Below are 22,506 nucleotides of genomic sequence, written 5' to 3'. Positions count from 1 at the left end.
CACAGATTTTCTGTGTCTTTTATTTTCTGAGGTGAGCTGGGAATTTTGATCTCGGAGTCACTTTAAAGAATAGGCTGTCTTGCACATGTTCTCCTTATGCACCTTGACGTTTGAGGGCATGAACAGCACTGTGGCCTCGCTGCCCCAGTCAGCACCCAGAGCAGCACGGCATTTTGCAGGTGTCTGCAAAGTGGATTTCTTGCCATGCCGATGCTTCAGGCTGACAGATTTCCATCCCAGTGAGAGAATAAGATAAGCCTAAAAGGTATTTTCTGTAAGACCTTACAGACTGTGAAAGCTTCTGCGAAGGAGCGCAATGTCAGTACCAAACCCAGAAGCCTGAGCACTGAGTCAGCACTGCAGATAAAGGATTTGCTAGTCTCTAGCTGAATTGAAAAATGGTCATGAAGTAGCTGGGTTGAAACTGGTTTCTTTATAAAGAAACAAACAAACAAATAAACAAATACTAGTATTAAAATCAAATGGAACTAAACTGCTTTTATAGAGTTCTTATATTAAAACATATAGATCCATAAGCAAGTTTTCTATGAACTTGTATCCTGTGACTGAAGGAGCATTTGGAGCTTCATCTGCAGCTGACACTCTGGTCTGTATGCTCTGGTATCCAATAAAGGTTAAGCTCATGTTGAAACCCTTCCTTCAGCTGCAAAATTTATAGACTTTTTCTTTACTCAGCTGCCTGTTTTTACACACACAGAGAAATATTAAAAATTATAGTAACTTATCTTTGAGACCTCTGTCAAATCTAGCTGAAATCAGGCAATGAGTTCAAACATTACTAGGAGGGAATGTATACAGACACTCACACAGCTGTATCTATATCCCTGTAGATACAAAAAGATAAACCAAGTCAACTTTTTTTCCACATGAAAAAGGGGTATAAGTATATTTTGGTAAATAATAAAATGCATCACTTTGTACAGAAAAGCAAGAAAGCAAACAAAATATTTTCTTTAAAGTCATTGACATCAATATTAAACCTGTTCCCTCTTTTCCTTAGCACATTTGCAAGTTCCTGTCAAAAGTATAAATTGCTTCAGTCAGACTAAACATACGTTTTCTGTTTGCAAATATTTTGCGGTAAAATTGCACTCAGCAGCAGGGTAGAATAATTTCATTCATTGTTCTCTTGAAGTGTGTAGTAGAACTCTTAATTTTAAGAAACTTGGGCTGTTGAAGCCAGCTGCCAGCACTGTGCCATTGCTGTTGTGTCTGTGCCCTTAACACAAGAGGTCAGCGGACCAGGAGTTCCCAGCCATATAAATTACTCTGGAAAATATGTTCATTGTCTTCAAAATTCAGATAAAGCCACTAATTGTTTAACAGTCAGAGTAATGTCATTATTTACCTTTCTGTGTGCTGCTGGTTGCTTTTGTTTGTTTCTTGTTGCTTTTTCTTTCCTTGTTGCTGAACTGTTGCTCAGAGGCAAGGGCTGAGGAAGGTGCAGGATGCTCGAGGAATAGTTTAGTCCCCAAGAGACTTGCAATGTAGACTGCTAGATAAAGTGAACAGCAGTATGAACAACGGTGTCTACTGCTGCTGTGTACACAGTAAGCATCTTCAACACTTACTGTTCCTGCAGCTTTTGGCACATGTGTTCCTCACTTTTCATGGGGTACCATTATATTCCTCCCTTCCCTTTCTTCAGTGTTGTATTTCAGGTGGCAAATGATCACTGCATATGGTCAATTAGCTGGGAAGATGTTGAGTGCAGTTAACAATAATTGCAAGACAGGGTAGTAAAGCGTGTGTTAGAATATTCAGAATTTAATTGTATTTTATGCATATCTCAGATGCATATCATTTTCTGCTTTTTAGAAGGAAATCAGCACCTTGCTATGAGTCTTGACCAGGCATTAGTTAGTATGGATTTTAGTTGAGATTTCGAGTGGTTAAATCCAATGGTTAGTGTCAATTTAGTGGGTCAATTTAGAGGTTAAAATGTGCATTTGCTGTATCAGTCACCTGCACGCAGCTTGAGGCCGGGCACATCTATTCTGTCTCCCTTTAACAGACCAGCAATTCCCACTGAATTTCCCAGTGCCTGTGGCAAAAAAATCAGCAAATCAGCCTGTTCAGCTGTGGTTACCAGAGCCGCTCATCTCTTGAGCAAAAGCTGTGGCTGTTCAGGGTCTGTGTGTGGCTCCAAAGTCGGTCAAGGAAGTGTGTGTAAGTGTGTGTCTCACCTGGCGCAGTCTTGTCCACAACAGTGAGGCTGTGCACGGTTAGGCCAGGCACAGAGGTCTGCTCTTAACTGTGTGCCATGGAGATAAAGCTGCACAAAAGTGAAATTAAGCAGCTCTCCCCTTCACAACCATTAGGATGATAGAGCATGTCCTGGCCCTTTTCATAATGAGGGCCGAGATGTTTGCACAGCCCTCGGTTCACAGCGAGTTGCTTTAATTAAAGCTAACCTAGCCCACGCATGAACCCGACTGGTGAATTTGGGTCGCCTGGAGGACGCGCCACCTCGTCCAGTTATCTCGGGGGAAAGTGGGGGATGAGAATTAACACAATCCAGGCTGCACGGATGCCCGAGGCAGCTCAACACCGGCCTGCGGGGGATACCCAGGGGAGTGTGGCCCCTGCGCTGCCTGTGGCCGTGGCCCGGGCCCTGCCGCCGGCCCCCGCAACTAGCGGGGACGGAGGGCTTGGTCCGGGGGACGGCCCTGCAGCCCCTGCCGCCCCTCTCCTGCTTTCGGCAAGAAAGTACCCAGGTATCAAACGGAACCGAGGGTTGGTATTGAAAGAGCAAGTGAGGCGGAAATTTAAAGCCCCTGTGCTAATAATAACAGTATAAATAACCGAAGACATCTTGTAAACAGTGCGGTCATAACCCTGAAACATTAAACAGCGCGGTGGGATCTGGCGCATCAGCTGCCGGCGGCCGCTGCCGGTGCAGGGGGAGCGCCCCGCACTCCTGTTTATCTCAGCCTCATCTCCCACGGGTGCGCTGATCGATAGAGAGGAGATGTTTAAGTTAAAAATTCCCGGCGCTGAGGACCGACTGTACTTCATCAATAGATCACTGTTTCTGTCCCCGCGGAGCGGAGCAGCCGGAGCGGCGGGGGCGGCTCCCGCAGCGCCCGGGCGCCGGGCTGCGGAGCCGGGCCGAGCTCCTGCGGCGAGCTGCGGACCCAGTCTCTCCCTCCCCCAGGGCTGTGCTCCAGGTCTTTAGCTCCGGGAAAGCAGACCTCCTGTGGCCCGGGGCGGAGAGGCGGGATCCCCGCAGCGCGGCCGCTTCGTGGAGCGGCGGAGCCGGCGGAGGCTCAGTCCTTCCCCCGCCGAGCCCGAGAGTCTCAAACGAACACTTAACACCGCTCCGTGTTCAGTACAAAGGAAGGTTTATTCACAGAAATAGAGCAGAATCTGCTTGGAGAAAATATATCTATATATCTTTAGGGTGAATTACTTCATAGAGATGACTGTCAAAGTCAGTTTTTTTCTAGGCATCTACATATTTCACAAGTCTCAGACAAAAGATACACGCGGGGTAGGTTTTGTTTGATCTCTGTCTTTTCTCTAGTAGCTCTTGAACCAGCAAGGCTGTGGTTGCAGGACTCGACTGTACACGCATTTAATAAAGTTAAATAGAGTCGGGATCTCTCGGGGTGGATGGAGTCTTTGCTAGGGCATAATTGGTCTCCTCTGCGCTGGGAGAGCGGCTCTCCCCGTGGCTCTGCCCGGGGCCCGGGGCAGCGGCGGGGCCGCGGCGGGTCCCTGCCCGCCCCGCCGCCCCGCTCCACGGCCGCGCCGGGACGGACGCTGCTGACCCGGCCGCGGGGCTCAGGATGCCGTCGGGCCGCACAAGCGGTTTGTGCTCACCACTTCTTTCAGGTCACTCTCGGGTTTGCCGGCTACCATAAAAGGCCAAGTCTGTAGCCAGGAAAAGACACGAGTGGGAAGGGGGTTACACATGGAGAAATGCACATTGCAACGCTCATATCGCCAGCGGGTCCGGCTCGGGAGCGTCCGGGGGGACCGAGCCCGGCATTCCCCACTTCAGTCCCCTTCGGGCAGCGCTCAGCGAGACTCAGGCCGGGGCAGTTGCCACTGGCTTCGGCAAGGACCCTTTTGCCTTTCCCCAGCGGCTGATGCCGCTTTGCCTCACAGCCCCGGCGGTCCCTACCGGGCGTCCTCGGGGCGCCGAAGCCCGTCTGATACGCGACAGAAGGGAGGGAGAAAGGAGCCGCCTGGCTCCGGCACGTTCGCATGCTCCCGGCATAATCGCCGCGGGCACCCGTCGCGTTTGGTCGAGACCGGCGTGGGGGCTCCGACCCGCGGGAGCCGCCTCACGCCTCGCCGCGCTACCCCGGGCGCAGGAGCTGCTTGGGGCCCCGGCAGCCCCCCGGCCTCTCTCCCTGTCCTCTCGCGGCTTGGGGAGCATGTTTTGGTGTGCCTCTGTGCGGAAGAGGAGGGAGGTTAGATCTATATTGGGTGCTGGTTTTGTTTTGTTTTTCCTATGTTGTTGCACTGAAGATTTTGTTTTTAATCAAAAATTATCTCCCAGGCCCTTAGCAGCTCGCACAGCGAGTAACGTACTTTCCCCCCGAGTCCAGAGCTCAAAAGCAGAGCCTGACCTCAGTGAAATGTCCCCAGCTCCCCTCTGTGATCCATTTATGAGTCAGGGTCTGCACGTGTGGGTAGTGTAAAGGCTGTATGTGTAAAAAGAGCACAGGCAGATCTTGCTTACCCCTGATTTACATAATTTGTATATATTTTTAGAGCTGGTAACTGGGTATTTCTGGCAGCCGGGTATGGCTGGGAGATCCAGGGCTGCTCAGGAAAATTTTATGTGGTGGGAGCCACAGGAGGGACACCACACAGTCCAAGGAGAGGCATTGTGGAGTGTGCCTGGAGCAGACATCTCCTCTGGGGAGTCTGCATTTATTTCTCCTGTGCCAGTTTACAGGTATAGGAGAAATTTCCTGGACTCGGAAAACCCGAGCAGTTGAGCACAGAACCCCAACAGTCCTGTCTTTAAAAAGCTAGGACTTGGGGACAGTATTGTGTCAGAAGACATTGGGGTAGAGACTACATGATAAGAATAAATCCTGGGTCCTTCCTCAAATGCACCCTTTTCTACCCAAATTCCTATACTTGCCCACTTGGTAGAAAACTGCCATCAACCCTCTGTGGTTTCTCAGTTGTTTCTGGGGCAGTAAAGTGTAAAGCCTGCCCCCGCTTATTTGTGGCCAGCGTGGCTGCCTGTCTCCTGGAAGGGATTGCTAGGAACAGCAGAGGGGGCCTAGGAGGCTTGGTGCTCAGGGCACAGGGCAGCAGGGCAGCTGGGAGCCTGTCCCCTTGTACAGCACTGCTTTCCACCCCGCTGGCACCAGGCTCTCTGTGAGAAGCTCAGCAAAGTTTTGTCCCCGCACATGCCCCATGCCAGCTCCTCACCCACCTTTCCCCATGCACACGCACAAAGTGCCTGTCCTCGGCGGACTCTGACTTACCAAGTTGACTGGGTGGATGTAGCCGTTCTCATACTTGTCATTGGCCAGGATCTGCCTCAGGTGAGCAATGTAGCTGGAGGCCAACCTCAAGGTGTCCAGTTTGGAAAGTTTGGTGTCTGGGGGCACCCAGGGTAGGGTGGTCTTAAGCCTGGAGAAGGCTTTGCTAAGGACCCTCATCCTCGCCCTCTCCCTGGCGTTGGCAGCATTTCTCTGTACCTGCTTTCCCTCCTGGCTCACTCCATTTAAAGGGCTCTTCTTGGGGGGAGCTTTTTTCCTCTTGCCCGAGGCCCCTCTCCCCTTCTGAGGGGAGCCATTCTCGCCATTGGATCCCTCCTCGTTGCTCTCGGTGGACGCCCCAAACTCTTTGTTAGTATCCATTTTCAGGCCATCGCACTCCAGCATCTCCACCTCCTGCAGATCTTCCACATCACTGAGGGACCCAGTGGACATGGTCTGGAAGATGCCAAATGACCAGCAGGAAAGGGGGGAGGGGGGGAAGAAGGGCAGCTCCTCAAATCTATTTCAGGGCAGCGTAGGAGAGAAGGGCCACCAGTATTTTCCTTCTCTTCCCTCCCCGCCCAGGACTAAGGCACAATACCAGTCCAGAGAGGATCCCTGCCCTCCCGCCCCCCAACCCTGCTTTGCCTGTGTTTGAGGGAGGGAGTGAGATTGTGTGAGAGAGGGAGAGAGAGAGAGGGAGAGAGAAAGCCGAGGAATTTAGTGAGGACACTAGTAATTTATCTGGGGGATAAGAGAGGCGGATCCAGCCCAGGGGAGGGGCCCTGCCCACTGAGCACACCACATCCCCAATCACAGACCTTTGCACAGGACAGGGAATGAGGTATCCCAGCAAGCCTTTGCCGAGAGCTCGGAACTGGGATTCAGATCTTCACAACTGGATTAAAACAATTTACTTACTCTCTCTCTCTGTGCTTTGCCTTCCTATCCTCCCCCTTCCTCCTCCTCCTCCTCCTTCTCCTTCTCCTCCTTCTATTCTCCTTCCCCACTTCCCTTTAAAGCCCAGGGCTGCTCTCCCCCTCTCTGCCTCCTAGATGACCCAGGCAGCTGGTGTCATGATTCTTGATGAAAGCCAAAATGGGTCATGAGCAGAGAGAGCAGCAGATCCACCAGCCAAGCCTTCCAGGGAGCTTTGTAATGCGTGCCGTCGAAATGCTGTCCTGTAACCTAATCTGGGGGAGATTTGTGGATGATTATATTTGCGAACGCATCCTGTCCAGCTAGTTGCATATTCCAGGAAGGGAGTGCTCCGCTGCCTGGCCAGCAGCGTGGACCTTGCCGTCACAGCCCAGGGGCTGGAGGCAGGAGGATCTGACTTCTTCCAGCCTTCCGGGGTGACGTCCAACAAGTCCCGGTCCCTGTCGGTCTTTGAGTCCTCCCAGCTGTGAATGTTGCGGAGGCTTCCTGGTCCACAGGTGTGCCAAGTGGCCAAGATCCCAGCACTCTGTGAGCCCCACTGAGCGGAGGGAGAGTGTTGTTCTTCTGGGGAGGGTCTTTGTGGCTGTGGATAGAGCAGCAAGGGTGTGCATGAAATGAAGGAGACTGAGGGGGGGGGGATGTTATTGGATGGTAAAGTTCCCACAGAAAAGAAACCTTTACTTGGTGTGCAGAGCAGATGTCAGCGGTTCCTTCCTCCATACCCATGGACTGTTTTGTCTGCTGATTCATGCATGCTCAAAAGTCAGGGGTTTTACCTAAATGAAGAAGAAAGATAAGGGATAAGGCCCCTTCTGCGGGACTGAGGGCATTAGGCCGGGCTCTGCAACCCCTGAAGCCAAACATTCCCAGGTTTTACCATAAGCGTGAGTGAGTGGGTTGCTGTGCAGCTTGAATGAACAGACTTATGCTGCCATTACAAACTTACGCACTTGTGTATTCAGCCTCAGCAGAGCAGGCTTTTGAAAGCAGTTAACTTTGTGCGATCACTTCTTCCCCTCCACGTAAAAGAGTCTCCTAAATCCACATTTGGAGCCCAAAGAGGCCAATGAATCAGGAACTTGCTCCCATAGCTCCTTCCCTACTCACACTCTTCCTGAAACTTCACAGGTTGCCCTGCAGTCTAGGTTTTGAACACAAGGGGCTAAAGAACTGCACACAGGGACTGCTCGTGTTGCAGGAGCAATCCCACTTATTCAGCTGCTTATCTGAGGATTCACATAGCTCCCGAAAAAACTGTGCAGCCTCAGATGTCACTAGTGGCTTCATAGTTAATCCAAAGTCACTGAAGCCACAGGAAAAGTCTCTTGCTGATCTGAGTAAGCATCACACAGAGTTTTCTGAATGAACTAAAAAACCCAACAAAAACTGTGGAGGGCCAAGCTGGTATGTCTGCCGAGTGCTGTGTACTGTCTGCAGATTGCATTTTCAGTAGGAGGCAAAGTGTCATTTTTGATAGTCAGCAAGGAAGTCTTGCCTATCTCTCGATCCATCTTTCTTCCTTGGCTCATGTAAGCCAGAAGAAAAAACAGTAGATCTAAACTTTAAACCACCTCTTTATCATTTGTCTGGAAGATAACACCTTCCCCCTCACAATAGGATAAGTACATTAAGATATCATATCTCCAAGCCCTAGGCTCTTGGGAATTCAGTAATTTCTAAATTCATGTTGTGTTAACTGTGCCGTGTTTGTGTTTTCTCTGTATATAAACTAAACTAAACAGATTGTCAGCATATCAGTCTTAATTAATGAATTACTTAATTTTTTTAATAACATTTCTGTTGCAAATATAAAATATCAATAATCACCAGTGTGGAGATTTATGAGTCTTCTTATTTTCTAGGCCTGATTGTTGTTTGTGCAGGTGGAGATTTAAATGGCCATATCCATTGCAGAGATTTATAGTCCAAGTGATTGATGTCACAATTGAGCTAAAAGACTCTTACTGGAGGAAGGATGACAGAAAACCAAGTTGAAGCTGCTTGTGTCTCTAAGCATGAGTGACCATAGAGAACAAAATTCCATTAAAATTTCAGCATCAGAAATTCCCAGATGACAAAACAACTAAAACAATATATACTTATAGCCTTTCCATTTTTAGCTTCCCATTAGTACTTTCTAAACTTTTGTTGTAAAAAGCAGAAGGAACAATCTGTTTCTTTAAAAATGCCTTTAGTATGCTGCTACATACACATTCTGAATATCAAGATATGCATACATGTGTGCCATGAGCCTTTAGAATTTCCACACATTTGTAGTTTTTACTTCTTTATGTTTTTAAATACTCAGGAACATTAAAGTTGACCTAATAAAGGCCTCACACATTTGAAGAGACACAGGGTATATTTTTTTTGTATTCATTTTGTGGAGATTGCTGCATGTATTTAATGTATACTCACATATATGTTATATATATATGTGTATGTTATACATATAGTATAATATACTTCGGGTTCTTTATGCATACAAACTATTATACACTCTTAACACATTTATCCATTATTCCCTCTCCAAGGGGGGCAGCATGGGCAGAGTTAAAAAAAACAACATACCTTCTAATCTACTTATTTATTTGTTACATGACTTGAAGCTCTGCTTTTCCAGCCTTCCTGCTTCTTATCTCTCACCTGGCAAACCCAGGGCTTGTACCCCAATCTGACTCCCAATTTCAATCCTTTTTCCCTCACCTTTAGCCCAGTCCTCCTGACTTTCTGAACAGCACCTGATTTGGAACAGAGACTGACAGGCTGGAAAACAACCCAGCCCTGTGGGAAGGGTAAAACTGGGGTGGCTTCAGCCACCCAGATAATGGTGGAACCCCTTGTTCTCCAGTTAGATGGCTGGTGTTACACTGGCCACTGAGTTAATAACTGGCTGGGAAAGACAGATGGAGCTAAAGTCCTTTTGGCCTTTCCAGTGCATTTGTGCCTTCATTCATGTTTTAAAATGGAAGTTGAAATGCTGGCATGAGGAACATCAGAGCAATTCTGTGGATTTACCCCGTAGATTACTTTCTCCTTTGCAGTGCTCTGGTTATGCAGGGCCATGCATTTCTCTCTTACTCCTAAGTAATGGACCCACTAAGACAGGCCATTTAGGACGTACTGGGGGTGCCAGGGACAGAGGTTCAGCATGTCTGGTCAGAAGGGTGTCAGATAAGGGACACATCTCACACAAGCTTATGCTGGTCTATGGCAGGTTACAAATTTCTGTCTAGAAAGGAAGTCCCACTTTTTATGCCTTCAGACTTCCCTTTCATGTGCAGGAGTAACATGGTAATTTAAGAACAGCTTTGGGACTTGAGGCCAAGCTTTCTGCAAGTACTTAATGGTTTTGCATGACACAGTATGGTTTATTTTCTGATTTTCTGTGTCATTTATCAAGGCACCATATTTTCACTACATATTAAACAATCACCAAATTTTCACTACATATTAAACAGTCAAGAACAAACTCAGATCACCCAGACCTGAGGAAAACATAATCAGTTGCTGGTTTTGAAATTATTTGCCCAAGTACAATACAGGTGTATTCTTTGGAGAATAACGAGGAAGTCACCCACAGGCAGCCAGCTGATCATGAATTATGTTCAGTCAGGTTTGAGAATAATCAGTAAGAAAAGTGCAACTGTATTAGTGTTTTCAAGTTACCACTTTAAAAAGAAAACCTGGTTGTACTGAGATTTCTCCTGGTTACTCTTGGTCTCACCAGAAACCAAGTGAAATGGTAAAAGGTCTTTAGAATCATACTTTAACATACCTTAAGTGAAATAATGTCATAATATAATATACACAAATAACTAACACTACTAGTATTAATAATATAAGGTATTGTAGAGTATGGACTGTGCTTGGGAAATTAATCAAAATTGTTTGTAACAGTGGAATAGCTTGTGGGAAGAGTCTGAAATGATTTCACATCTCATTTCCAGTGCTGTGTATATGTTACAGTCACAGTTTTAGTTTGAAAGGTAAAAGACATTGTGAAAAATAACATAAAACAATAGACAAGGAAAAAAAGTAATGTTGTTGCCAAAAGAGTAAAAAGGATGTCCAGGAGAACTGGCCCAAGGGGCACATATTTGTATGTGACATCATCATCACTGTCCCTCCCCAAGAAATCCCAGTCTCTTCCTTCAGAGCCCTGAAAAATCAGAGCTTCTTGAGAAAGTCTTCTCTGGAATAGTTTATTGTGAGGGAAAAAACCCAATCCAACAATATTTCCTTCTTATGTTCATTTTAAACGAAAGGTTTTGTGGATACCTAGAATAGAAAAGGTTCAGTCTTATTGATTAGAAATTTTAAAAGGGAATAGGCTGTAGTTCCAAGAAAATTTATGTAGAAAATTATGCTGGAGGCATAGTTCCATTTCAAGTGATTTTTTTTTAAACCTTGAAATATCACAAACCCATTGAAATTCTGGGAAGTGGAGTTCAAGAAAAATTTCTTCAGTGGATATTGAAAAAACACTCTGCAAAACTCAAAATACTTAATTCCAGATTTAATATTTTACTCTTTTTTGGTCACATTGATGAAAAAATCTGTGACAAATGTAAGCAGTGCTTTTGTTTACCACGGAGAGTATCTGTACAGATAACAACTGGATGACTTTTACCTCCCAGCCTTATGCCACGCAGTACCTTTTCCTTGAGTGGCTCTTCAGAAATCAGCAGCACTGCTCACAGGGTAAACCAGTGTGTATGAACAAGAAAAGCAGAAACTGCCTCTACAGAAGAAAAGCCATGATTAAATATCCTAATGCCTAAGAGGGATACCTACAACAAGATCAGTGTTTTAATCAGGAGTTAAGACAAGTCTTAATCATCAGTTCATCAAATCCTGATGTGACTTACATCCTCCTCCTATTCCAGATCTATGGTGAGGGCTTTGGGTCTGCTGCTGTGTTAAGCAATGTCTTGCTGTGATTTAGAACCTGAGTACACCACAAACAAGAAGCATGTCAGATATAGAAGTTACCAAAGCAGAAACAAGACAGCTAATCCTTGACATGAGTGCTCAGCCCAAGTTTTCAGTGAACTGTTCACAGATATGCTAGTGAATCTCCTTTGGCAGGATGCTTGTATAAAGCAAACCTAGGAGAAATCAGCTCAGTTGGTCAGAGGATGGGACTAATAACGCCAAGGTCATGGGTTTGGTCCCTGTATGGGCCATTCACCGAACAGTTGGACTTGATGATCCTTGGGGGTCCCTTCCAACTCAGAATATTCTGTGCAACCTAAGTGGCTGTGTAATGTTTGTTTTATTATTTATTCCTCTACAAATTTTTTCCTATATTATTTGTTCCTCACAGACAGTGAGGAGAGGTATGCTCTTCCATCTCTACTGCAGAGACCATTACTAGGTATTGCTTCCAGAATGCATCTCTGAAATATTTTTACATTGTAAACTACAGACTCTTTTATGAAGTGGTTAAAAGAGAAATATGCAAAAAAGCCAATATATCTTATGTAAAAGAGTAATCGAAAGATTAAAATGCAGGCATAACTGTTTTGTTTTGAATATCTCTTTCTGTGATGTTTCTTTATTGCCTAATCCTTTGCATTTTTGTGACTTTAGGACATGAAATTTGTTGATAAGAAATAAGTTCTCTTTGCCTTTCAGTTATTAGCACATTGGATCAAGTTTTGGAAAACAAAAGACTTTTTCAGAGGGAAGTTTGGAAAAGAAGAACACTTTGTAGAGGAGTGGCAGGAGGAATGTCAGCTATTCTGGTAAGATTTTATTACTCGCATGGTTTATGGCATGATGTGTGTGTGCGTAGACACAGATTTTCTGAAATTCCTATTCACTTAAAGTGCTCACAATTTCTGAAAATTGGATTCCCACAGCATCCATCATTAAACACAGTAGGCTGGGCTATGTTCTCTGTTCCCATCCAAGTGAAACATCACATTCTGGAACCCACTCTTTGTGGGCTGCTTTACTCTATTATAGATTGAGTTGGCAGTAATTTGTACTGCTGGACTCCCTTGAGCTCTATTTGTCACAGGGGCTTTGCATTTTACCATTGGTGGCCACATTAAGCCTTTAAAAACACATGCTGAACTGCAGTGACATAGCTGCAAAACTATTTTGGCTAAAAATACTGATATAATAAACCAGCAAACTGGCGATACTCAGCTAGCCATGTGTGTGATCATACATAGGGATTCAACCAACTTAGCAGTCAGCTGAAGAGCGTAAGCATAGTGGATGAGTCTGAAATGGGAGTGTTAGCTGGAAAGACAAAGGAGAAAGCAGATTACACATCCTACTCAAGTGACACAGAAAGACCACAGTCACTGTGCATTTCTTTTGACTGTGATAGGCCTTGTGCATGCCTCACAAACTGTGACTCCCGAGCTCCTGGAACATCCCCAAAGTGGGGTCATGGCACTTTGCCACAGTGCAGTCCTCTGATTTTATGGTGCGTATCGTAGTTCACAATACATATAGAAAATGGTGTTGTTTTAGAAAGTGGTATTGCAAAAGCACATAATAAAAGTCTATTTAAGTAATTTGGAGGGAAAAAATAGTTTTGACAATGAACCAGGGATAGCATACAAAGAAGACCATAAACATGTGTTGCAGTGGAGTCCCACAAGGCTGAGAAAGGACCAAAGAACTGAAAGTACAGAAGTGAGGCATGAGAAAAAGCCTCAAGTACTGACTTTGAAGGTAGGCTGGCTCTCTTTCTCCTCCCTGCTTTTATTTTTTTCTTTTGTGTGTACAGATCTGGGGTGATGCTCAGACTCTCTAGTATGCAGTTCTTAACTGAGGGTGTGACTAACCCAGAAGGAAAGCTGGTTAAAGGAGGAAAACAGGGAGATGAGTCATCAGACCTTCTGTTAGCCAGGTCCAGCACACTTGTGCAGTTCAGTAAGGGGAAATACAAAACAACATCTAAGAGCTTCTCTGAGTTTATTGAGAACAGAAAATGCAAGTTTTTTAAAACTGCCAGGAAGTTAAGGCATCTATTCCAAGGCATTAAAGCAGCCCTGGATTTTTTTAGAAAGGACAGAATGGGACTCAGATATGTACTTGCTAATTTTTTAAAATCAGACGGGATGATGGTTGAGGCTAGTGTGGAGAGGTATGTTAGCCAGGATCTTCTGATTTTAAACAGTAAGGAAGGATTTTGATGCCTTATTTCACTCTCCTTATCATTTGACCTTGTTCCACCCTGAAAATAGACCCCTGTTTGCCAAATTTTGCACCAAAATAAGGCAGGTCTCTCATTCTCATGCAGGCTTTTTGGATTAGAGAGCAAATTTACCAGATACCACATATAATCCCATTTAACATATACCAAAATTTGCTGGCAGAAGTATCTTGATGTGTATTCTGTAAGGCCTGAACAAAGATGTACATCACTGGGAGCTGGATTGACTGAAATTTCCACAGAGTGGAAAAGATGTGTAACATTGCACCCACAAGTTTTCTTTTAACACTGTGAATAAATTCCTCAGAAAGGTTTTCCATGTATGCAAAACCCTCACTCGGGAGCTGCTCAGCCAGTCTGAGCACAGGTCCTTTAAGGGGAGTCAGTGCAAACTTCCATAGGGTGCACACTGGATATCTGGGGCCAGCTTGGGCTCTCCAGGGTGAGAGCTGTGTTTTCTCCTGAAGAACTGGCAGTTCCAGTTCTGGGAACTGCCTGGTGCAGCACCCATAACAATACAACATCATCTGTCTATTTCTCTTCCTCCCATGCCCTGATTCACTGTAGTCTTTCATCTCTCCTTGGCAGTGTGTAGCCAGAGCCCCTTCTTGAAGTGCAAGCCCTGGATTACTCCTGCATTTCCAAGTGTTGGTGGAATTAGTCTTATATCTAATGGCTCGGTGACATGTCTAACACAACCTTGCTTCTACAATTTATGGTGCAATTTATCCAAGTGCAAACTCAGGCTAATTTAAAAGAGACAAACTCTTCTTTGATTAAGAATCTAGCCAGAAACCTGGCATGTGTGCATTGATTTTGTCCTGCGTCACAGGCTTTCTAAGTGTCCACAAAAGTGGGATCCTTTCTGCTCCAATCTCTCAGTGGTAAAACAGGGATGAGAACACTTCCCTGCCCTATAGAAACATTACGAGGGGCTTAGGCACTATGGTAATGGATACAGAGGGTAGCTAAGATAAATAACCTGATAGATGCAAGAAAATGATTGATGTTAGAATACTACAAATATGTTGAAAGCCTAAAATATCTTTGTGATGTCTCCTCATTTCTTGAAATGCCAATTAACATTTTTCACTCAGATACCTGATGTTTACATTGGCACATTTTTATGCTCACGTGTCTTACAAAATGGATACTTGCCTCACTTTGATTTTAGATGAAAGCACTCATCTCTCAACCTCATAGTAATTCTGAAAGATAGAAAAGTTGCTTTCATAGGAAGAAAAACAATGAGTTTTGATCCTGCTAGTGATGAGTGACAAGCCAGAAGTTTAATAAACAGACCAGGAGTATCATCATTGGTAATACTATAGCACAAGTAGCAAATCACCATTGACTAAATTACTCCAAAGTCCCCAAGCTCTCTGTGAAGAAAAATAAAGTGTTACTTTGGTTTCCTGTAATCCTTCCCCAGTAAAAACACAGGATTCCCTTAGGAGAGTTAAAATCCATTACTAGGCTTCTTTATACCTTTTTGTAACTAATTGTCTCTTCCATGAAGGGTCTTACTTCCTTGAACCATGAGCTAATGCAGACTCTCAGGGTGCAGTGAGGCTGTAGAGAACTTAGCTTTTATGCCCATCTTCTTCCTGAGTGATTTTTTTTTTTTTCAGTTTCCCCACTCCACCTCACAGCTTTCTAAGAATTTTCTGGTACTTACCTGTGCAGTGGCCATGTCGTGTGCAGGATAATGTGCTTTGAAGCATCTCTTTGCAGGGCTGTGGGAAACAGCCAGGCAGGCATGGCACCCAAAGATGAGCACTTTGTACCACAAGCAGAACGAAGCTGGCTTTGTTAGAAGGAGGAATAGAGCTTCCTTTTCTTCCCTGACAGCTGAGCATACCCTCAACTCATCAGAGCAAGCCAAGATGTTTTCTTCTCACCCAAGGTACTGCTTTTTCCTACAATAAAATATCATAACTACTTTTGTTTCCCATCATTGTATGCCAGTCTTCCCCTTTTCAGATTGCTTGTGTCACAGCAAATTTATAAATTTTGCAGCTTGTTCTGTCCGGCTGAGTTTCTCAGCAACTTAAATAATTCATCTAACTGAAGCTACTAAAGAAACTTCTCAAATAATATTCTCTAATTTCACATTTGGCTGGTCAAAGCACACATTTCTAACTCCATAAGCTACATCTGAGCTGAGTTTGAGCTCCTCAGTATACAAAAATGAATACAAATTTTTATGAATAGGTAAATGTATTTATGAGCACAGTTGTAGAGGCTGGGCCCTGTAATATATCACGAGGCCCTTTGATACTAAACTTACTTGTGCATATGGTATGTAATGATACAAGTGACATGATGTGCAAGCAATTATAATAGTCAAGTAATTTCTTTATCAGTCTGTCCCCTTCAATTCTGAACTATTGTTATTACAGGAAAGTTGTAAGATACATCTCTTGCTACTTGAATTTTTTGGTTTCTTTTGAAGAAATGGATGAGGAAAGCTAAACAGCTCCAGAATATACAACCCTATACAAGGTGTTGGAGAGGGGGGAGGGTGGCTCAGTGATGAATGACCAGTCGTTCAATTGTTTTCTTTCTTGCAGAAATCAGAGACAGAGTACAGTTTATCTTACCCTGACTTTTAGCAAGACAGATTGCCAAGCAAAACCTCTGGGTTGAAGTCATCCAACCACCAAGTAGAGTAAAGAGACCATTCCTGTTACCTTTACAAGACTGACCCCCACCCTCACTGCCTTTTAAAAATGGTCTTTCTTTCTGAGGTTCTAACATGAACTTTACCTACTTTCACACCATTTTTTATGCTGAACACAATATGGAATGGTTTATTTGGGGCCCAAATACTCCACTGTTATACAGGCTGAGACTAACTCATCTGTATGCATCCCTTGCAAATGGCAGACCCTGGTGCAGAATTCCCCATCACACTGTGTTTAATTCTCCCCTATACTTTATTTCAGCTGCCACTGAACTTGTTTAGCTCTAGTTTGAATGTTTCAGGCCTGTGCTACTACACTGACATCAGTCAAACCTCTCTTTCACCTCATGGGTGTGAATGGGGGGGAGAACTGTTTGCTGAGAGGTGAAAATCCCTAAGTAATGGCAAGCTAACTCCAAGACAGGCAGTCATTGCCCCAGATTTTTTCCTGCCCTTCCCTTTAGTTACATTTTTCTTACCAACTCCATTCTAGTGATTTGGAACAATATTTCTGGGTGTGGCATCCTGAATTTATTTTGCCCACATCTGAGAGGGAACATAGTTCTTAAGTGGCCTTAATTATGTCCTGAAGGTGACAACTATATTTCCCCGTGACAACAATAAATGAATCAGTAGCTTAAGTCAGCCAAAAAGAAACTGGGGCAATATGCACTTTATTGAACAGTTTAATAAAATTCAGAGGAGCACAAAAGGCAGGACAGACAGAAAGAGTTAAAAGGGAAAGATGGCTGCACTTGCGGTATCTGTTTCTTGCAAGAGACCATAATGTGTTTATACAGCTCTCAGCCAGGCTAGCAGGTAATTAAAGGAAAGGACTGACACTAGACACTACTCCACCTTATACACTATGGTGTGGGGAAAGTCACACAAGTGGGACCATAAGAAAACAGCGGCAAGTTCCCTTCTCTTCTTTTTGTCAAGCTCAATCTCTTCTATCTTGCAGTTAGAAGGATGCCTGACTTAGTCCACCCTGGTGGGAGGGTGTTAAAATATACTGACAAAGTTAGGGTCCAAGTTGATCTTTCAGCATTACAATCAAGTATTTTATAATTCTGACCGCAGCAGGACACTTTTCCTATGGTCCAGTTCCACAGGATGCACCCTCAACAGCATAAATCCATTCCATTATCTGCCTATTCCTACAACTACAGACCATACTTTTACCTCAGACGTGTCTTTCAGTGAGATCAAGTATAGAGCTGAGTCCTTGTCTAAGCTCAAATAACCAGATTCTGGGTGGGGAGAGAAGTCTTGGTAATGATGTGATTTCAGTGCATGTTTGTGATCAGTGGAGTAATTACCTGTTTTCTGGCCATGTGAGGGGTCAAAGAAGACTGTTCTCCTTCTGCACTGCCCAGACCACTTGGCCAATTTGTCAAGAATCCCATAGGATAAATATCTGTCTCCAGAGACCTTTATAGTGACAAATCCAAATAAATCAGAGTCACTTTTACTGAGCACTTCAGCAGACAGCTCAGATTTAATGAATCAGCCTTCAGACCCCCAAGGAAGATTTTCTTTACCAAGCCCAAGCAGAACAAATATTTGACAAAAATTGCCTGCAGGATAAAATTCTGTCAGTCCATTTAGTAACATTTTGTGATTTCAGTTAGCAATACCACTAAGAATGTTTTGAAAAGCACTGGGAGTATAGCAAAGTGCTCTCAGGATCAGCTTTATGATCAGTGAGTCCTGTGCATAGAAAAGGAGGCTGCGATGGATCAGATGATTTTCCTCATCACTGACTGAGGGTGGACTTTGCATTCTTTTACTGGTTCCCTTCTACAGTCTTGGCTGGAATTCCCTACCAACAATAAAGAAAAAAAATTAGGGAAAAAAAAAAAAGGAAAAAAGAAATCAACCATAACCCCCCATATCACCAAAAGTCATCATGCAGATAAAACCTTGCAGGTTAGTTGTTGTGGGTCATTCAAACAGTTTTAAGGCTTAACATCTTGATCCCCTCTAAAAACTTCCATCTCCATTTCCTTCCCCCCTTTGGGATCCATCCAGATGCCTGCTCAAATACCTGCTGGCGCCAGAGGAAATTCTCCTGTAACAGATACCCTGCGATGTAAAACCAATATTTTGTTTCCAGGGTCATCCCTTTCACACTTTCAGAGATCCTCTTGCTTCACCAACCTGACTCTTGGTCAAGCCAAAACATGAGAAATTGTGAATCCAAAGGGTGGGATTTCGAAGCAGTTTAATAGGCTTGGTGATTGCTAACCCACACATTTCCTCAGCTTCCTCCTCCTGTTGTGGTAGCCTTGTCTGATAATTTATGTCAGGTTAACAGTCTGCTGGGCAGATACCTCTGCTCACAGTTCAGCAAAGAGAGACAAAGGGAGCAATTTAACCTGACCCAAAGTGCTCATGATGATCAGAATGGTAACACCTATTCCGATAGGCTTGTACATAATACAAAGGCCTAATAAGAGACAACCTTCAGTGTTAGGATGTGAGTGGGTGCATCAGGATTCAGTGCTAGGTAAAACAGTTAAACAAAAAACATTTTTCAGTGTCATTCATATGCAAACAAAAAAGCAGAAACATTTCATTTGTAATGGTTCCTCATCTCCTGTTTAGGTAATCAGGTTGGCAGTAAGTGGATCAGTGTAATTTGGTATTTGGTTAGGAACTTCTTTGTTTGACACTATCCCATTCTACTTGTGGATTTTGTTTGTGCTCTCTGGATATTTACAGATTTACATGATAATCAGCAAATTGCAATATAATGAGCTTTGTTAATGGTCATATGGGATACGTGAGAAAGAGTTCTTCAGAAGGGACCAGAAATAAGCACTTTTAAAGTGACATTTCAGGTGCCCATTTCCTCATTTAGTCTTAAATAATACACATTGTGTCCAGGATTATAACTGAAGTAAACATTTAAAGTTATTTAGTTATATAAATTAGATAATCCTACTTTTTATGTAGCTTTAATGAAGTAAAAGTACAAGGATACAATAACAAGGATTCATTTCAGGCTCTATAGTTGGATTGCAAATGAATTTTATTTAAAAGTTTTGTCTTTTTAATTTTTTCTCATGGAGGAAACAAGCAAAATAGATGACTTTTTTTCTAATTTCCAACTTTTAAATGAAAAATAATATAGACAGAAGGTCAGGAATCAAATATTCTTTTGCCCATGCATGAAAAAACAGAATCCATTAAATAAACTTTTGCAAAATGGCTGCATGTAAGAATTTGCCATGAAGTGGGCAATTTATTACACTAGAAATTTGTCATCCAGAATCCTGTGGAATATACCGGAATGCTTGTTCATTCCTGAAATGAAGTCTCTTCCATTCTGATATAATATATTGCATAAAGTGCAGAAGAACGAGAGTAAAAGTGTGTTTTTTTAATGATTAAGGACTGATCTTGTTCCAGTTTGAGTCAGTGGCAAAACTCCATGGAAGTGAGCTGAATATATGGGTGTAGATAAGATGTTGTTTACTGCGCTTTTGCTTTTTCTGAGAGCAAAATGTAAATGAAATATATTCCTTGCACAAATTAGATTATTCTTAGTCATCTGCTGACTCCTACTTAAAACAGAGTACAGGGATCTCTCCACGTTCTCCAGGAGCTGCAAACCCAAGTATCTATGCAGCCTTAAAGACACTCTTGCCACTGTGTGAATTGGCTGCTGCATCAAAAATGGAATGAACACAGTCATGGAACAAGAGTTCATGAGATTTTGCTCGTATATATAAAAGAATGTAACATTAATAAATTCTCCCAGCCCTCTTTCAGCTGCAGTTACAATTCGTTTTAAAAGCATCACAAATCTTTGTGCAGCGTCTTGCCTGGTTTTCATACAGCCATGAACAGGGAGAGAGTAAGTTGTTCCTCCATTGTGCCACGTTTGAACAGAACAGAGGGAGCACAACCTGTATCACTGGTGTTGCATCAACTGCATGGGCAGTGGCCAGAAAAAAAGAGGGAGAAGTAAAAACAACCTTAAGTAGTATTCTGCCAACATCAGCAGGTAACATGTGGTAGAAATGGACAGAGATTATGCCAGTGGTGGAAATTATTCCTTACAAGAAAGGAAACAGGAACAGAGAAATCACTCTGCTAGTTTTGATTTTCCTGAAGCACTTATTTGGGATGTAAAATTGCCAGTTTGTACATTGTACATTTTAAGTTGAGACTCAACCAGTCCCTTGTAAGATGAAAAAGAACTATTTGCCAAGAGCACTCTCATTTTTGTTAACAAAATCTTTGGAAGACAAACAGTCTGACAAACTCTACCTAATTTCTTCAGTGGCACAAATCACTGGTCAGCTTGTGTAATGCCTTATCAGCAGAGATGGAGCTGCATGAAAAAACTAATTCCCTCTGAAACAGGAGGTAGGGAAGAGTGCTGGAAATGCCACAGAGTAATGTTATTAGGAAGTGTGAAGGAGGAGTAGGGAGTTGTTTACAATAAACTGACCTAATGATTCCTAAGTCATTGGCTGTAAAATTCTTCTGTCCTCAGGTAAAATCTGCAAGGCAGAATGGATCAATACAGTTACCCCCATCCTTCTCTGGCCCATCCTGGTGGTTGACAGAGCATAACAGTGTTGGTTTTGACATTATTAGGTTATCCTGAAAATAAATCACTTTTGAAAAGGTGAATAATTGGACAGACCTTAGTGCTGACAAGCTAAAGGTTGGAGGCTGGGAGGAGCGCAGTGGTGAGGGGGAGAGGGAAGGGGGGCTGTGTTGTCGCATATGCAAACCCATTACCGGAGACCACCAGCATGTGAGGAGCTGCAAGTCTCATTCCAGTTTGCACTTTGGCAAATGAGTGCAGATTTTCATCTGATAAATATCATACTGTATTTACAGTTTCTGAAACTATTTTTGATCCAGCAGAGAAATGAGACATACCTTTTCACGTAATAGAAACTCTGAGAGGTATGCCCCTGCCCAGTAAAATTAAAAAGTAGGAAATTTTGTCCCTGTAAAAAGAAATTCCCAATTTTCCCAACATTTAGCTAATCTGTGGAGTGCCCACTGCCATAAATGGTCATCAAGATAATATATTGTGGCTGGACTCTAAAGAAGCTAGATAAGTTTATCACCATCAGCAACACCTGTAACTATGCAAGTGAAGATCATGATAATGGCAGTCCAAGCTTATATTTTATAGCATAAAATAAACCCCCTTGGGGACACAGGAAAGACTGGATAATTGACTGTTTATCCAGAAGGTTGTTTTAATCCTTATTCTGACACCTAGGAGACAGAGCACCATTAGGCACAGGGTACCAGATTATTTGCTTGTGTCTACTCCCACCAAAGACTATGACAATATTTCAGGTGTTTGCTGTGAACTCAAACTTCACATAGAGATGTCTGAAAGTTTGGTGCCGATAGTGGGCTGCAGTTCTTCATTGAGATGAAAATTTAATGAGGCCATTCTACCATTCCTGGAAAGTTTTCTGAATGTGAGTGCTGTGGTTCTGGAACAATGTTGGCATTTAAGGAATAGAGGTTCACATCCTAATGCCCAAACATTTCAATATGATCAGAAGTCTATCATGCATAGCGGCATTAGACATTAGCTTACCCACTCCAAATGAGTGATTTTCTTTCATTCGGTGTCTTTCTGTCTCATCCGTTCTATCTTAGGTTGTCTAGATGAGGACTCTTACATCAATTTTATGCAGTATCTGACAAAAAGATACAGTTTGCATCCTGAATGGAATTTACTGAGGCAAAACCACCTGTTGCAAACAATGGATTTAATTTTGATCTTTACAAAACTTTCAGAGGTACACCCAGCCTGTTTGTGGCACGAATCTATTAAATGTCGCCATTGCTTGAGGAAATGACTCTCTTTCAGGATTGAAATAATGAAAAGGATTCTAAAAATGCAGTTCCAAGTAGCATAAAATTCTGTCTCTTTCTGCCTTCTTCTTACCTCCTAGCAGGTACTTACTTGACTTTCAGAAATCTGACTTCCAAGAACTTCTTTTCCTAAACATCCCTGTAAATGCCACAGCTCTGTGCAGCGCATGCTGGTGGTACAGAAATACAAACACAGGGAGAAGATTAACAAGAGTTCTCAGAGAGCCGGGCAAAATTTTGCATGTCTCCCCTCAGACTTTTTAGTATTTTTGAGAAACTCCTTTTCATTCAGAAAATGCATATTGAGAAATTTATGGTAGGAAAACACCAACACATGAAATGGGCCACAAGTCATCAGC

General features: G+C 43.4%; 1 protein-coding gene across 1 annotated transcript; it reads right to left on the bottom strand.

Annotated features, from left to right (window-relative positions):
- Positions 1-3,348: 3,348 nt before the first annotated feature.
- TCF21 (transcription factor 21) lies at positions 3,349-6,756 on the bottom strand. The gene is made up of 2 exons (XM_068184534.1): positions 5,478-6,756; positions 3,349-3,897 (listed from the first exon to the last, which is right to left on the bottom strand). Exons 1-2 carry the CDS (start codon positions 5,925-5,927, stop codon positions 3,808-3,810), a joined length of 540 nt encoding a protein of 179 aa, XP_068040635.1. The 5' UTR covers positions 5,928-6,756; the 3' UTR covers positions 3,349-3,807.
- Between the last annotated feature and the right edge of the window lie 15,750 nt (positions 6,757-22,506).

This window comes from Anomalospiza imberbis, chromosome 3 (assembly GCF_031753505.1).
Source record: "Anomalospiza imberbis isolate Cuckoo-Finch-1a 21T00152 chromosome 3, ASM3175350v1, whole genome shotgun sequence".
Taxonomy (NCBI): domain Eukaryota; kingdom Metazoa; phylum Chordata; class Aves; order Passeriformes; family Viduidae; genus Anomalospiza; species Anomalospiza imberbis.
The sequence above is the reverse complement of the archived record's forward strand: the minus strand, read 5'-3'. Positions and strand labels throughout refer to the sequence as shown.